This window comes from Trichomonas vaginalis, chromosome III (assembly GCF_026262505.1).
Source record: "Trichomonas vaginalis G3 chromosome III, whole genome shotgun sequence".
Taxonomy (NCBI): Eukaryota; Parabasalia; order Trichomonadida; family Trichomonadidae; genus Trichomonas; species Trichomonas vaginalis.
The window spans coordinates 14,209,242-14,226,860 of record NC_067205.1 but is presented as its reverse complement, the minus strand read 5'-3'; the positions used below and the strand labels follow the sequence as shown (position 1 = coordinate 14,226,860).

At 34.4% G+C, this 17,619-nt stretch overlaps 4 protein-coding genes and 1 pseudogene across 5 annotated transcripts, besides 2 other annotated features; 4 read left to right on the top strand and 1 right to left on the bottom strand.

Moving 5' to 3' along the window:
* Positions 1-133: 133 nt before the first annotated feature.
* Positions 134-163: a mobile genetic element.
* A 1,868-nt stretch (positions 164-2,031) lies between these two features.
* TVAGG3_0699860 (protein of unknown function, DUF4106 family) lies at positions 2,032-3,375 on the top strand (the record flags this gene model as incomplete). Its single annotated transcript, XM_051243337.1, has 1 exon — positions 2,032-3,375. A coding segment is annotated over one exon (1,344 nt), but the record flags the coding sequence as incomplete, so codon positions are not given.
* A 488-nt stretch (positions 3,376-3,863) lies between these two features.
* Positions 3,864-4,685, top strand: TVAGG3_0699850 (protein of unknown function, DUF4106 family; the record flags this gene model as incomplete). The annotated part of the gene is made up of 1 exon (XM_051243336.1): positions 3,864-4,685. One exon carries the CDS (start codon positions 3,864-3,866, stop codon positions 4,683-4,685), a length of 822 nt encoding a protein of 273 aa, XP_051089923.1.
* An 86-nt stretch (positions 4,686-4,771) lies between these two features.
* Positions 4,772-15,241: a mobile genetic element.
* TVAGG3_0699840 lies at positions 8,869-9,301 on the top strand (annotated as a pseudogene). Its single transcript has one exon. A coding segment is annotated over exon 1 (433 nt).
* On the top strand, positions 9,337-9,756 carry TVAGG3_0699830 (protein of unknown function, DUF4108 family; the record flags this gene model as incomplete). The annotated part of the gene is made up of 1 exon (XM_051243335.1): positions 9,337-9,756. One exon carries the CDS (start codon positions 9,337-9,339, stop codon positions 9,754-9,756), a length of 420 nt encoding a protein of 139 aa, XP_051089922.1.
* On the bottom strand, positions 9,773-10,039 carry TVAGG3_0699820 (uncharacterized protein; the record flags this gene model as incomplete). The annotated part of the gene is made up of 1 exon (XM_051243334.1): positions 9,773-10,039. A coding segment is annotated over one exon (267 nt), but the record flags the coding sequence as incomplete, so codon positions are not given.
* Positions 15,242-17,619: the final 2,378 nt, after the last annotated feature.

The window sequence follows — 17,619 nt, the reverse complement described above, 5'->3', positions numbered from 1 at the left end:
AATTAGCAAAAAATGTTAAATGTTAACACTCAGTCCATTTGAATATGAAAAATAAAATTGACTTTGATTAAATGTTTTTATTTATCATGCAATTCTTCTTGCGACCAAAGATTTGAATAAAAGTTCAAAAAATGAGTAGGTGACAAAAGTGCATACTCTTAAACAAATAGCAACTTTGACCCTCTCTCTTCAAAAAATAAGATAGCTTAAAAAATAATATACGGTAAAAAAAAAAAAAAAAAAAAAAAAAAAAAAAAAAAAAAAAAAAAAAAAAAAAAAAAAAAAAAAAAAAAAAAAAAAAAAAAAAAAAAAAAAAAAAAAAAAAAAAAAAAAAAAAAAAAAAAAAAAAGGGAGTGGGGCTTCCAGGCACTTCGTGCCTTCTAGCCCTGAAGATGTTTAGTATAAATGAAGTCTTAGAGGACAAACATGACTATGAGTTTTGATATGACAAGATAGAATATGAGAGAGGTCCTATAAACCGGAGAAGTGTTATATAAACATCTGTCATATTACTCAGAATATTATACAGAATTCAATAAAAATATATTTTAGGTGAAGAGGTGAGATTTCACCTGTTTTTTCACCTCATTTTTCACCTCTTGAATTTTCATGAATTTCATCGTAAAGACTTTGTCAAGATTTCATCGTAAAGACTTTGTCAAGACTTCTTCGTAAAGACTTTGTCAAAACTTCATCGTAAAGACTTTGTCAAAACTTCATCGTAAAGACTTTGTCAAAACTTCATCGTAAAGACTTTGTCAAGATTTCTTCGTAAAGACTTTGTCAAGATTTCTTCGTAAAGACTTTGTCAAAACTTCATCGTAATGAGCGTAAATCAGACAAAAATATATTTTAGGGTAGAAGGGTATATCTACCCCGTTTTCTACCCTCTTTTCTACCCCATATGTACTTACTGAAAAAGTATGTGTTCCATCTGTCATTTTTCTCAGAATTTTACACCAAAAATAATGTTTAGGTGAAGAGGTGAGATTTCACCTGTTTTTTCACCTAATTTTTCACCCTCTTGAATTTTCATGAAATTTACACCAAAAATATATTTTAGGTGAAGAGGTGAGATTTCACCTGTTTTTTCACCTAATTTTTCACCCTCTTGAATTTTCATGAAATTTACACCAAAAATATACTACTAGGGTCATTTACGAAGAAATCTCAACAAAGTCTTTACGAAGAAGTCTTAACAAAGTCTTTACGAAGAAGTCTTAACAAAGTCTTTACGAAGAAATTCATGAAAATTCAAGAGGTGAGAAATGAGGTGAAAAAAGAGGTGAAATCTCACCTCTTCACCTAAATATATTTTTGGTCATTTACGAAGAAGTCTTAACAAAGTCTTTACGAAGAAGTCTTGACAAAGTCTTTACGAAGAAGTCTTAACAAAGTCTTTACGAAGAAGTCACAATAAACATCTGTCAAAAGCCGCTTTTTAACTTCACTTAAAATGCCACGTAAGCTACGTAAGAATATACGTAAGAGGAAGAGAGCATTGAAACATCCAATAGTAAGACTGACACCACAACAACAGTTGCAACAACAAATGCTGAATGACCCCACTATGTTGCAACAAATGTCAAGCAATCCTATGCTTTTAAACCGAGTTGTTGGTGCACAGAGTGGAGGTTTAAGAGCGGCACTTTTAGCGAAAATGGCAGGCTATGGTGGAGCTGCAGACGGAACAGCATATAACCCTCAAAGTCAAATGAATTTGAGTTCACTCAAAAATCAAATAACAGATGTCAAAAAGTCAAACATAGACATACAGAAGCAAATAAGTGAAAACGAAAAGAAACTAGAATATGACAGACACACAAAGAAACTAAATGAGTTAAACGTAGAGAAAAAGAAGAAAGAAGAACAACTGAAAGAACTAAGTACAGAGGAATATGCAAAAAAGTGTCAGAAAAAGCAGCAGAAGTAGCAAAAATGGAACAAGATGTCATAAATTTGAAAAACCATACTACTCAATATAAAATACTGAAAGATGAAGAGATAAAACAAAAAGCCCTGAAGACATATATGGATAGCGATGAGTATAAAAAAGAAGTTGAAGCAAATGTAAAGGCAGAAAAACTTTTACAGTTGCAAAACCAAACCGTACAGTATGAAAACTTAGCACAAGAAAGTAAAAATAACGACGCAGCCATGCAAAAGGCAATGAAAAGCGCAGAATATATAAAAGCTAACAATGACTGGTTAGATGCCCAAGCCAACGCTAAAGCAGCCCAACTCATAGGGTCAATAAGGACAAAAATACAAGCGGATGAAGATAGTTCAAATGAAGCTTTAACAAATGCTGACTTTAAGAACGCTTTCGAAGCTCTTCATAGTAAGGTGAAACAAGTGAACGACTTCTCATCTGGAAAGAAACTGAAGTCTGAAGGTTTCGACAAAGAGTTAAAAGAAGTAGCACAAAATATGACGAAAATAACAGATGCAGCAACGAGACAGGCAGTTCAAAGTGCCTATGACGCCGTTAGAGCAACTGTTGTGGAAAGTCAAGAAAAAGAGTTACAACAGACCAAAACAGACCTAGTAAATGCTTTCTTAAAAACGAAAAGTCAGGTAGGACATTACGCTGCAGATGGAACATATGTGCCAGCTGGTGGAACTTATATACCACCAAACCCTCCAAGAGAAGCACCTGCACCAGGACTACCTAGAACATTTACATCGTCACATGGACACAGACACAGGCATGCACAACAACCAGCACAACAACCACCTCCACAACCAGCACAACAACCAAAACCAGCACAACAACCAACACAACAACCAACACAACAACCAGCACAGCAACCAACAGTTCAAAACCCTGCACAACAACAACCACAAACAGAGCAAGGACATAAAAGAAGTAGAGAACAAGGAAACCAAGAATTCTTAAAAATGCTTAAAGAAGAGTGTGGTTTCCCAGATAGTATTGACTTTAGTGACAGATATAAAGAAGCTATTGGAAAGTTCAAGGATGGAAATACTGACCCGAACCTATTTAGCTTTATGGCTCAGCACCAAAACGGATATAATCTCAAACCTGGAAAATACAAGCTCGCTAAGGGATATGATTTAATAGCATATCATCCAAATGACATGGATGAATTTACTCCGAGATATTTGATGTCAGAGCTAAATGACAATTCAACTTTCGTCATGAAACGCGTAAAAAAAGGAGACGGAACGAAAGAACAAAGGCTTATGAATGCGGATGACGTAGATAGGGAAATTGTTGAAAACGGTCTCGGAATATATGAAATGCCAGCAGATGAGGTACAAGAAACTCAACAGGAAGAAGTTCAGATACAACCAGACATGGAAGAAATAGTTCAGCAACAACAGCTAGAAGAGCCTGAAGGAAACGAACAAGTCCCTCCTTTGGAAACTAACCTCACAGAACTAGATGAAGATTTGGAACAGCCGAAAATTCTTGACCCTCAACAAGAGTATGCGGAGAATATGGAATATTTCCAAGAGTCTAAAAAAAATTCGGCTGACATAGTAGAAGAATATCGAAAAATGTTTGCCGACATACAAAAGACTCCAACACCAGATGAAAATATTCAGCATAGAATGGAAGTACTGAAAGAAAATGTACACAAATACAACAACCCTTTTTACTTACGACATATAACGTTCAATCTTCGGATGAACTCGGTGAAAATAAAAGGTTAAATTTCAAGAAAACATATAGAAATGAAACATTGTTTAAAGTTCATTCAGAACCTAACCAAGATGGAAACAAACCTACTTTTGTTTCTGCAGACGATGGAACTACAATGAGATGGGGTCATAAAGCTAACCCGGATAGGTGGTTCATAAACTTACAACCACAATTCCAAGAAGTTGTAGACGCAATGGAAGTCAATGGTGAACCAGATATAGCTGGTATTTTAAGCGCGGCTTTAATGCCATTGAAAGATATGAAACATGCAGATATTTTGGACCAGTATGAAATGAACATGGCTGATGGAAATATAACACCTGACGTTCTAGAACATTTATCTCAAAGAACTACACAGAACCATAGAGATGGTATATTTGGTGAAGAGTTTAGAAAGAAAGTTAGGGAGACAGAAGGAAGAGAACCTATTGTACATGACCTTGCAAACGAAAGTTTACAAAATGTCATAAAAACTTACTTTGCAGACAATGAACCGAGAAGGGATGAATATTTAAGAAAACTCAATTGGACAGTACCAAATGAAATGTTAGTATTGAAAAACATGTTCCTTGACAAAATAAAACCAACTACAGAAATAAACGACGCAAGACTGAAAGATTGGGTAAAAGCTTTCCCATTCACAAAAGATATAGTTGGTAACATGGAAAGAAAACCAGAATGGCTAACAAAACATATATTTGGAAACGAGCTTATTCCATATGGACAGGCTCTGTTTGAAGAGCTTGAACCGGAAACTCAGGAAAGAGTCATGCAAACAATACGCGAAGACTCAAATACAGACTATGACAAACTCTTTCTAGGATATAGGTTACCTGAGATGGGCGACCAGAGCCAAAAGGCAAAAAGGACATGGGAAATTTGCAACATACTAGATGAACATAATGCAAAGATGCAACAACTTCAAGCAGAGGGCAATGAAGGAAAAAGAAGAGTTAAAAACTCAGTCAGGAAGAAAGTAAAGCTTGGTCGGAGTGGGTTCTATTATGACATATAAATCCAACTATTCTATATTTTTACTCATATGAAATGTACGCCGCTCAGAATATAACGCCAACAGTTTTGGATGCTATGAATGGAAATGTTTCCGAATGGTATAACGAATGCGACAATGCCATTAGAAGGTCAGAAATAGTTCCTGGAACTTACGAATATACAACTGCTGTTTCTTATGGAAACGTAGGTGAGTTTGGAGAAGGTTCTTCAACAACAGTAGATATTGCTTGCGACAGGTTTCATATAATTTCTATTGACAACTCTTTCTTATACGTGGAACAAGACATTGAAATAAAACCTTCTGCCAAGTTGTCTGACAAGAAAGGTTGCAATGGAATTTTCTATGTCGGATACCAATATGCTCCAGAAGTTTTCATGGGATATAAGATATATTCTAACTCTGACTTAGTTCAAACAGTAACATGGGCAAACTATGAATGGTTCGCTTTGAGAAACTCAGTACAACCACAAGCTAGAGAACAAACAGACCAGTATGCAACTATTGAGAAAATAAGAAGACTTGACCCTAACGTTCCAGGAGTTTATGTTAACCTTTCTGGACAAACTGCAGCAGCAGTAACCAAAGTAAAATGAAACTTAGAGTTCCTTTGTCATCTTTCCTCATCTTCAGGTTTTTAAGATACTTGCCAAACTGGGCAGGAAAAATTTCTATCGAACTTACTCCAAGCAAAAATAACTTAGTCATTGCACCAACACAAGACCCATTCACTCTTACAGACGTAAAGGGAGCAAATCAAACGTCATTCGCCGAATTTTGCAAAGACAAAGTTGACTTAGACTTTGGTTTCTCAAACCTCAACACTGAAGTAAACTACTTATTCAATGCTGCTGGAATGCTTGGGACCCAGTTAAGTTCACATGCGAAAAATTTGAATGCAAGAGAATAGAAAGCAGACTTGCAGTCTATATGTTGGACCCAGATATTTCAAATGCTTTAGCTGCCAAATATATTGCAGTTCCACTTATGTTCCCTATACACCAAATATCTGTCAAAGACTTTGCAGGTGAAGTTGGAAACCAAAGTGCTGACCCAGGTGCAAGAACAGATATTGCTTAACAACTGCAATGAAACATGCAGATACTATGTTTGTACTGTTCAGACGAACTATAAATGACTATTCTTGTTTCTACAACCCTGGTATTAAATATCATATAAACATAGATGGCAAATATTATCCAAGAGAAGAATATTCTACAGTTGAGGATATGAGGTCATACAACTTGACATTAGATGCTATGAACTTTAACAACAACTTCACAACAACCATTAACCCTGAAATGCAAAGTTCTATTATGCCATATGTGAAAGTATGGACTCATACAGGAGGTCAAAAAACTCAATATACAAATGGAGACCGTTCAAACTTTTGGCTTGGCATTCCATTTGCTGACTCAGAAGACTTTATGGGTGGTATTTCAACTGTTGGTACAGTTCAAATACAATATACTGGTGACAGAGACGGTCCAGATGAATGAAAGCAAAGAAGTTTACAAAACCAATAGCACTTTTCACGGAAGATGCTCTTTTGAAGATTCGTTCGATGAAACCTGCTGGGGCTCCTCAGATTGGTATAACGACAGCTTCCATCGAGCAGATTTTGGCAGCAGGTCAGTAAGTTGTTCTTGAACTGACTTCTCTCCGTCAAATATTGACAGTACGCCAGTTTTGATATAATATTGTATTATAAACTTACCTTTAGAAATATCGGTCAGTTTTGTTGTTATATTTTTGTCTGCTTCAAGAACTTTCACCATTCGGTTATACCAACTTTCTTTGCTTTATGAAAATATTTTGGTTCAGCAAAGACTGCTATTCTATAACATTTTCCATTGTTTGTATAAAGAACTATTCTGTCAATGAACTTGTATTGTTTGTGTGTGTAAACTTTGTTTTGCTTCAATTCGAAGAGATACTCAAATACGTCCATCTTTTTATTCTAAGTAAAATGTCATTTCCGAAAAATAGAAGCGTAAGTGTTTCAAAAGGTTTAATGGCGGTGGCAGATGTGAAGTTAAATTCACCAACTCAAACAAACAGTCAAAGTGTTGTTGTCAATGTCAAAGAAAGAGATGTTGAAGTGGGGAAACCATACGAAGACGAAGATGGTATAACAATAGTTCCTGTAAAAGAACAAAACATACCTGAAGTTAGCAGAGACTTAAGTTCTGTTGCAGATATTCGAAACGACTACCAACAACTTAAAGACAAACTTAAAACTCAGGAGAAGATTTGTCAAGCTTTGGGTATAATGTTAAACTTGGTTGAGCACAACCCTGTAAAAGTGAACTCATATGTCATCGCACCTCATGAAATTTTGAAAGAACTATTGAAACTTTTGACAGAGGCAGACGATATAAACATCAAAGAAATAGAACCCGACATTGCTTGCTGTGGTGTTTCATATAATGTCATTGACAAGATATACGTTATGAAAGGAGGTGAAACGTTGAACTTAAAATATAGTTTCCCAGACGTCATAAAAATATTTGACGACCACAACATTTCATTAAAGTTTAGTTGCTAAGTAAATGGCAGAAGACATAGTGGTTTATACTATTACGACTAAAAACCCTGAGTCATATAATTCTATAACAACAAACTTACAAAGTCCTCAAGGACGATATTGTAAACTAACTTTAAACACAATGACGACTAAAGCCTGTTTTGCTCTTTTGACACCAGAAGACTTTGTTGTTGTGAATGGTAAAAAATACTTCTTTGAAGATACTTACTCAGATATACCACCAACAGGTTTTGTTGACTTATTTAATACTTTAAGGACGGATGTAACATGTGCTGCAACTAGAGCAGGTTTCATTATGTTTGGATGTCCGACTGAGTTTAGTATAAACGATATGAGCTATAATACAAAACTTATATCTGGTTTTTACTACCAACAGTTTCCTATAACAGGAAAAGGTGTCATACAAGGTTTGTCTGTTCCATTGACTTTAAGTACACCTATTTTATATATTGTTTCAAACTTAGGTTCAAAGTGCTATTCGAATGTCGACAGAAACTACTATGACCAAAAGATACTCATGCGTATAAACAACACTTTCTCTGCTGGTTTGCCTATTGTTCATTCGAATGCAGAGTTTTCAGCTTTAGTGAACTCAAACACTTTAGCAAACATAAACTTAACTTAGTTGACGCAAACTTTGTTCCTGTAAAACTTTTATGTCCTATGTATTTGTCAATGACGGCAGAAAGTTTCGAATTGGAAGATGCAACTGGTGAAAGTATTGTACTACAAGAACAACTTCAACAACAAATAGCTCAAGAACAACAATGCAACAAATAGCTCAAGAACAACAAATAGCTCAAGAATAAAAAAATATTTTTTTTTATTTTTATAAAAATGTACAGAATAGACGTTTCAGATTTTTATGACTTCCAAGCGTTCAGAAATATGTGTCCATTTCGAGACTATAACAAAGCAGTCGAGAATTTGAAACGTTTAGTCATTTATGTCGACTCTGCCCCAGAATGTTATGTCATGAAAGAATGGGATGTTGTCTTTAACAAACCAAAGAGCGACAATAGTTTCAGAACAAGAATGTAGACAAAAACTTAAGAAAATAAAAGTCGTACAAGTTGGCATGAAGATGTTAGATGCTTGGGATATCTTATTGTCAAAGTTAGAAGATTTTTCAGTTCGAGGTATAAAGTTCTATACACCATCTCCAAACTTCTATTCTATCTTCACTGGATATAAATATGAACAAGTAGAATGGAAGAAAATGTTATAGAAGCTTGGTTAGACCATGTCAAAGAAATTATATGCAATGGAAACGAAAGAGTCTATGAGTATATCTTATGTTGGTTTGCAAACATCTTACAACATCCAAGTGCTAAAAATGAAACTGCTCTCATTATAATTGGAAAACAAGGAACTGGTAAGAATACTTTCTTTACAGATATTTGTGCAAACTGTTAGAGGGCTATTCGAATCGAATATGACAACTTAGAAAACATCTGCGGTAAATTTAACTCTTCAATAGAGAATATGAAACTTATAGTATGTAACGAACTTCAAAGTATAGATACAACAAAGGTTTTAAACTCAGATGCTTTGAAGAGTCTTATAACAGACAAAGTTGGAGTTGTTGAAAGAAAATATAAAGACCAAAGAGTTTGTGAAAATGTTGCAAATTTCATCATGGTTTCAAAACAATGCCGTTCCGATGAAGTTAGAAAGTTCTGACAGAAGATATGTAGTTGTCAGAACGTCAGATTCTCATATGCAAGATACAGAATATTTTGACGACTTAGCAGAAACTTTGACACCTAACTTTTACAACCACTTGTTCTCATATTTCATGACATTAGATATTTCTAAGTTCAATCCAAGACAAATTCCATATACCGAAGAAAGACAAACATTGTTAGAAGCAAACAAGAGTGTTTATGAACTGTTTATAGATGAGACTAACTTTGAGTGTTTAGATGAAAGGTCATTGTACGATGAATATAAACAATATTGCCAAGAGTATGGTTATATGACAGCGTCTAAACGAACATTCTTGGCAAATGTCAAAAATCTTTTAGATGTTCAGAACGGCGTATATACAAAGAAAAATTTTTCTGAGTAAATTTTAAAAAAATATTTTTTTATCCGATAGAAAAGATGGCAAAATTCATCTCAGTAAACAAGTACATGACAGAAGTCAAAGAAGAACTAGACCCATTCGCATATTTGAATGTTTACTTCTACCATTTTGAAAAGTCTACATTTGACAAAGTTTGGAACATCGAACCAGTTAAGTTTGCTATTGTGACTAAAAATGGTGCGAAATTTGAAGACTTAGACATAGAAGGTTTGTTAACAGTCAAGGAAAATTTTGACAGAAGGTTTTCAAACCTTAAAGAAGGCAAAGCATACAAACTTGTTATACCTTATGAACCAAAGAAAGCAGACGACTATGAATATTATGAGTCTAAGATAGTTGAAGTTCAAGGTAAATTGGGTAAAAAGATTTTAGAGTCTAAGCCAGTGTTTGCTCCTAAAGAGGAAGAGAACATTGACATTGACCCAGAAATGTTCTAAAAATAAAATTTTATTTTTACATGTCAAATTTCTTCTTCTCTGGCTCTGGTTCTTTCTTCTCTTCTTCTACTTTCTTTTCTTTCTTTTCTCTCTTCTTCTTCTTTTCTGGTGGAGTTATGTCAAATTTCTCAGAACCATATTTATGTAAAAGTTCTTTGTCCTTTAATAGCTCTTCTATTCTGTTTTCTATTTCATCTTCAAGAACAGCGCATGTGCCTTCTTTGCATTCTAAGAACTTTTGTTGGACTTCATCTTTCCAAGAGGCGTCATCTCTGTCAACAAGTCTGTCATTGACAAATTTTAAGACTGCTCTGCTTAAGGTTTTATGGTTCTTGTCATATTCCCAGAAACAGAACTTTAGAACAAATTCACCTTTCTTGTTTACACTATGTAAGATTTTATGGTCGACAGATGTTTTAGAGTCGAAAAGCTTGTCTCGAATATAGATAGCGAAATCGCTAGACATTTTCAAAAAGATAAAAATTTTAATTTTTCTAAAAATATGTTAGAAAAAAAGTTTGCTGACATTGACAAGAAATTTGAGAATGTTTTGAAGAAGAACAAGAGGAAGTTAGAAAATGCTCAGATAAAACCCATACATGACAAGTTCTTATTTGCTCAGAATGGTATAACAGGTCTAATTGCACCACCTGGGTCGGGTAAGACTTTCACTTATCTTAAAATGGCTGCACAACAACAAGAACTAGATGAGAAGAACCCATTCTATGAGTTAGTAGTCATTTGTAGTACTTCTGGTCAATTTGACCAACCGTAAATTCGTTCAAAGATATTATAAAGAAGTCTAAGTTAGTATGTATAAAAGACTCTGAGTTGTTAGATTGGATAAAGAAGTACCAAAGAAGAGTTTTGAAGTACAATGCTATAAATGAGTATGTCAATTCGAAGTTCAAAGACCCAAATGAGGAAATGCAGAGAATATTAGAGAAGAAACACTTCAGAAACAAACAGAAAGAGATAGAATACCTTTCGAAGAAATTGCAATCTTACGATTGGAAGACTTACCCTCACAGATGTCTTCTTATCTTAGATGACTTTGCTTCTCATCCTTTGTTAAAGAACAGAGAACAGACATGTGTCGAATTCTTAAGAAGCTCAGACACTTTAACATCTCAGTTGTCATTTGTGTACAGACAGCAAAGAGTTTAAGTAAGGATGTTAAAAGAATACTTACTGATATCATACTTTTCCCTGGATTGTCCGAAGACGATTTCATGGAACTTATGAAAGAGTCCATGGCAGGTAAGTTTGACAGAAAACTATGGGCGAAAGTAACAACAAAGTCATACAAGACTCCTCAATACTTCTTTCAGAATTAATATCTATCGCGAAGAGAAACAAAGTTCAAAATTGTAAATAAGTCAAGCTTGAAAAATGTAAGTGTTTATTGTCTTAGTCTGTTGTGGTTGCTGTCAGCTTTTAGGTTCCTCTGGTTGGGAATGGATCTCGGTTTGGTGTACGTCGGCCATTGTTTGAAAAAGTAAAAGACTTGTCTTGAAAACAATAAAAAGACTTGTCTTGAAAAAGTAAAAACTTTTGTCTTGAAAAAGTAAAAAGACTTGTCTTTGAAAAAGTACAGACTTGTCTTGAAAAAGTAAAAGACTTGTCTGAAAAAGTAAATAGACTTGTCTTGAAAACGTGGAAGCTTGTTCTTGAAAAAGTAAAAGACTTGTCTGAAAAAGTACGGGTATCGTCCTGAAATCAAGAACACTGGTTCAAATTTGAGACTTACACCAAAAAATTTCTTGAAAAACACAAAAATATATAAACGGGTCTTGGTCTTGAAAAAGTAAAAGACTTGTCTGAAAAAGTAAAAAGACTTGTCTTGAAAAAGTAAAAGACTTGTCTTGAAAAAAGTAAAAGACTTGTCTTGAAAAAGTAAAAGACTATGTCATTGAAAAAGTAAAAGATTGTCCTGAAGACAATGACCGCATAGACCCAACAGACTGAGGCAATCTAACCCTTATAGAAGCTACCTTAGCCATCTTTGTGTCAAGCTGGTAAAAATAAATGGTTCATTTACTCTACTTGTTTGAAGTTTGTCAAAATACTCTGTTATTTTTTTCCTTTTAACAAATGGCAAATCTTCTTTGAATGATAAGTATTGTACAACCTTTATATATCATAGTGTTGTTTGAGGTAACGATTCTTGAACATATTTGTTTTCACATCTTCATTGGTGTCATGAAATCGGTAAGTTTTCGCGATAGAACCAAATTTTCTTCAGATTGTAAATACCTTAGCAAGGTCGTAAAAGCTTTGGTTGTTTCTTTTGACTAAAATGCAACTATAACCATATCTCTTTCTTCTTCATTTTCCATCTCTTGCAGTATAAATCAGATATACTTATAGTTTCTTTTTCCTTTCCTTTTGTACCGAACGTGGTATTCTTCTTTTTCTGAATGCTTTTGTCTTTTGCTTCAAGACTTCATTGTTTGCCTTCTGAGGTCTGTTTCCTCTCTTCCGTTCGTTGTCTCATGTAATTTCGCAATCTAACATCCATGTAACTATATCGAACGGATAAGCGAGGCGAAGCCCACTTGCAAACTAGCATTTAGCAACGAGTCTATGTACATACAACCTCCTTTCAAAACCATTTGGCGAAATTTTTACGCATTTTCAGTAAGGATCTCGTTCGGCGGTTTCCCCGTAACCAAACAAGTGGTCAGCTGATCTTCTAAAGTTCTTGGTGCTGTTGGTTTTTGAGACACAAATCGTTGTGTCTTTTGAGCAACAACCAGCTGTCAAAATACTTTGCATTTGGTAACATATCGTGCTTTGACCTGACACGAATGAGACGAATTGTTTGTTAAACTGTAGTTGTATGTACTCGTATTCTCATTTATTGGCTTCATGAACATAATGCTGTGTTGTTGTTCTCATGTATCGTTGACATATCTGTCTAATTCCGATAACATAAAAAAAAAATATTTTATAACAATTAGCGTTATTTTTCCTTACTTTCACAAAAGACCAAAAATAAACGCTTTAAACATGTGTTTTCAGCAAACTTCGTCAAGATAGTCGTAAATATACCATGCATAACGAGGTGAAGAACACAGTTGCTATTGAACTAACTAGAACATTATGAACATATTATACCTTTTAGATATGGATGGAAGTTTGTCTGTCCTTGTACATCTTTTTAAGTTCTACATGTTCGAACTCACATCAAGAGTTCATGAGTGCTATTTAATTAAAACCAGTCTTGCTGGTTCTTAGTATCTGGAGCAAAACATTGCTGTCAAACCATACTTTGCATTTGGTACATGTCATCTTTGACCGAACGAATGAAAAGACGTAATGTTTGTTTATACTGAACCCACTCGTATTCTCATCTATATCTTCATGAACGATAGCAATTTGTTTGTGTTACTCTGATGTTTGACCATATCTGTCTTTACATACAAAATAAAAAAAATATTTTTTAAAAAAACTAGCGTTTATTTTTCTATCTTGTAATTAAAAGACCAAAAAGTAAACGCTTTATCATGTATTTTTTCAGCAACTTCGTCTCAAATAATTTATAGCTTAGCTATCTCATCTAACTTCAAACGTTTCTAATTACTTTCGTGGAGCACCATACAAATTTTCTCAAACTCTTTCAAAGTAGTTCTGTTTCAGCACTCTAAATATCGTTAACAGAACGCAACCTTAACTCTATTGACTGTACTGTTCATATTACTACTTATATTTATAATTTTCTTGCCTATCTTATATCTCTTTGTATTGAAGTCCTTCGGTTTCTGAACGATGTAAGTAAGCCCTCACTATCAGTGCAACGTTCGTATCGAATGAAACATATGTTATGAAATTATATCCAACAACTGGTCAATCCGAACAAAAACTACTGGTTATATAGACTTTTTGTCTATAAGATAGCTCTTGTCCATAGAATTTACCGATTAATCATGCAGCTCAGGATTTCTTGTCAAAAATTTTCTTGTATTTGAAGCATTTCTTAACCCAAGTCGTGGATGTTTTCTTCCAGATAGTGCGTTAAAATGTCTGAATCAAAGAATATTCTTTTGTATTTCTTTGGCTATCTTACGTTTTAAATCACCTATTCCTAACCACTTGGTGTCATTGTCTATCTTTTAACTGTTTCAAACTCAATGTTTTAACATTTCTGTTCTTACATACAAAATAAAAAAATATTTTTATAAAAACCTAAACTTTATTTTTTCTATCTGTAAGGAAATTCATTGAATGTTTGTTGCTGAATTCCAATAAAAAATATATTTTTAGGTGAAGAGGTGAAGATTTCACCTGTTTTTTTCAACCTAATTTTTTCACCTCATGAATTTCATGATTTCATTCGTACAATGTTTTTGTCAAGACTTCTTCGTACATAAATTTTCATGATTTCATCGTAAATGTTTTTGTCAAGACGTCTTCGTATGAGCCGTAAATGACCCAAAATATATTGTTAAGTCGAAGAGGTGAGAATTTCCATTCACCCGTTTCTCACGCTCTTTTCTCACCTCTTTTTTCGACAAAGCGTTTTACATGAACTTGTATGATGTATATTTGAAATCTAAAAACAATTTCGTAGCTTCATTTCTTCCTGTCAGTACATCGAATGTTTTAAACGATACGAAAGTTTTTCTTTAATACTTTCTTCTTGACGTCAGATAGGAAGGAATCTTCGCTGTGATTAGTTTTTTATTAAAGAAATGTCAACGATATCCCATTTTATCTTCTGCTGGCTTTTTCTGCTTTTGTTCTTTAAGTCTCATAGTCGTTTTCGCATTCTTTCTATCTCTTTGACTGAGTAGTTTATATTTCATCATTGCTGCTTTACATTTGAACATTGCGGGTTCATTTTGCGTTAATCAGTTCTGAAACCTTAACCTGTAAAGAACAACTAAGGCGTCAATGGTTTTCTTTAAATCTGAAAAGCAGTTTTGTGCTTATTTGTTCGTTCATACCTTACCGCTAGCTATCTTGTATCTCCTTCATTTCCCAAACACATTTGCAAACTAACGAACCAAGTTATCGTAAACGTCTAAAACTTCCCCCAGATTTAATATATGTCAGAGATGTTCTTATATACCATAATGGCAAGTCTTTTGTCCATGACTTCTGTGGTTGCAATGAAAACCAAGGAATTCATAATTTTACCTTTCGTGTGGATGAACTTCTTTATTTCTACCGATGTCAGTTGGTTTCACTTTTCAATTTTACGTCGAATTCAGGAAATAAGTCTAGTTTTTTGTTGTTGGATTTCACGGTAGTTTAGTAGATGGTCATAATATCCTGCTGCATTTCTATAATAGATACTGTTCATTTTCTCATCTTCGCGACTACCAGTCTAAATTACTTGTAACAGTTACTTGCTGGTTATCTTCCTGGATTGTCCTGTTTCGAAAGTATTATGAAGAAGGGAAATGAAGCTTTTCATTTCTACATAACAATTGAACGTAAGGATTCAATGACTAACGAGTTTGGGTACAGTTGTTGCTAAACATGTTCTTACAATAAAAATAAAAAAATATTTTTTTTTAAAAAACTAACCTTTTTCTATCTTAAGAATTCAAATGAAAGATTCATGCGGTGAAAAAAGAGGTGAAAAACAGGTTGTAAATCTCACCTCTTTCACCTAAAATATATTTTTTTGCCAAAAAAATGGTTCATTTCTCACACTAATTTTTGTACAAAACAACCCAAAGCTTTTAACTTCTTTTCTGCAGCTTCTAATCGCTCATCTTAGCGAGTTCATATTCTCTACAAATTCCTCTCTTTTTAAATCTTCTTGTTCCCATTGTCTAGTCGTATGGAGAATTCTCTATAACCAGGAAATATCTCACGTTCATGTTCTATTTGTTTTTCATTGGCATTTTTCTAATCGTTCTGCTTCGAACAAGGTTTTGCATTCTCTACTGTTAACTTCATTATGTTCTTTCTTTCATCTAATTTTTCTCATGAACTTTCCTTTGTCTATGGAGTCCATAATTTTTCCAACTGCTAATGTCAATATTTTGAGAACCCACATTGCTATATAGTTTACTAAAGTCTTTGGGTCGTACATACATTTCCTCTACACACCTTTTTGATTTCATCGGAATTCCTGCATGAATTTTGTTAATAAAAAGCCACGGCCGCTGTTTTCGCGGGTTGGTATATTCTTCACAAATTGCCTTCGAAAATACTCTCCCAGGACTTATTTTCCAATCACCTTCTAAAGTCTTCCTAAACTGCGAAACTATATTTTGTTGGGCATTTAATATAACCATGCCTTGTCTCTACGTAAGACTCAATACGTGTTAAGTGCCTTTTTGTGACTGTTTCCGCCATTAGATGTTTGTTCGTGAAGCTGTTTTTGCTTCGGACTGACCATTGTCCTGTTCTTACAATAAAAATACAAAGTATTATTTTGGTGGGACGTCGGACACTTCGTGTTGTGGCTTTAGAACGCGTCGGACCAACAACGACTAAAAAATCTCTGCTACTAGCAATACTGCTACTGGACAGTAGAGTACTTTTACTGACAGTAGCAGTACTTTTTTACTGACAGTAGCAGTACTTTTTCTGACAGTAAAGCGTACTTTTTCTGACAGTAGCCAGTACTTTTACTGAACAGTAGCAGTACTTTTTTACTGACAGTAGCAAGTACTTTTACTGACAGTACAGTAACTTTACGTCGAAAACCCTCTCAAATTCCTTTTACTGCTCGAGCAGTAACTTTTCTGGCTCCGTGATGCAGTACTGCTACTGACAGTAGCGATGACGCTTTCTGACAGTTACAGTACTGACGTTTAACTGACAGTAGCAGTTACTGACAGTAGCAGTACTTTACTGACACGTAGCAGTACTGCTTAAGTAGCAGAAGACTTTTTATCGTCGCAATTTACAATGTAACTCCTATCGTTCTTATATTTCTTCACTAGGGTCTAACACCAAAGTAACCTTACAATGTAAAACTATCAATCGTTCTAATATTTCTTCACTAGGGTCTAACACAAAGTAACCTATGTACATGAAATTTCACGTGCATAAAAGGAAAACTGCGGCGAATCGGGATTTGAAGCGCGAGGTCTTCGACGCCTGTAGCGAGGTAGCCTCATACCACTGAGGCTATGAGCCCTTGCATATTTTTAAGTAAAAAATATAGTATATTTGTCATAACAAGTGAAGATGACCAAAACTTAAAAAAAATAAAGTTAGTTTTATTTTTTTTCTATCTTAAAGGAAATTCATCGAAAATTCAAGAGGGTGAAAACAGGTGAGAAAACGGTGAGATTACCTCTTCACACTAAAATATAATTTTTACTGAATTTAGCACAAAATGAAACGAGGTCAGGATGTTATGTTGCTGAATTCATTCATAACACCCTTTTGTAAGCTCATAAATGTTTGTTTTGAGGTCGAGGCCACTTTTGGCTCCAACCGTATTCTTGTCAACGCTGAAGCAAATTTAATATTATGTAAAATATATTTTTTTTAAAAAAGAACGTTTAAAAAAATGGTTATGCGCCAATATAGCTTCTTGAATTTGTTAAGATGTATTGAAACGTATTTTCCATCTGTAATCTCTAGCGTTTACATGAGCATGAGCCGCCTTAGTAAACAATCACCATTGTAATTCCCTAAGTTACGCCGGTATAAAAAGTAGAAAGAGTCTTGTTCTTCGCTATAGTAGAAAACTCAAACTATGCTTCGCCATAGTCTGTCAATTTCAATTGGGCTCGTCATCTTCTAGTTTCGCGACAATTCGAAATACAGATATCTCGAAATTTGCTCTATGTTCTTATTGTTTTCAGAACAAGTGACCAAACGTCGAAAGTTTTCAAGTCTATTAGTCCGTTTCTTATGATGGTTTATATTGGTCTACAACGGTCCCGC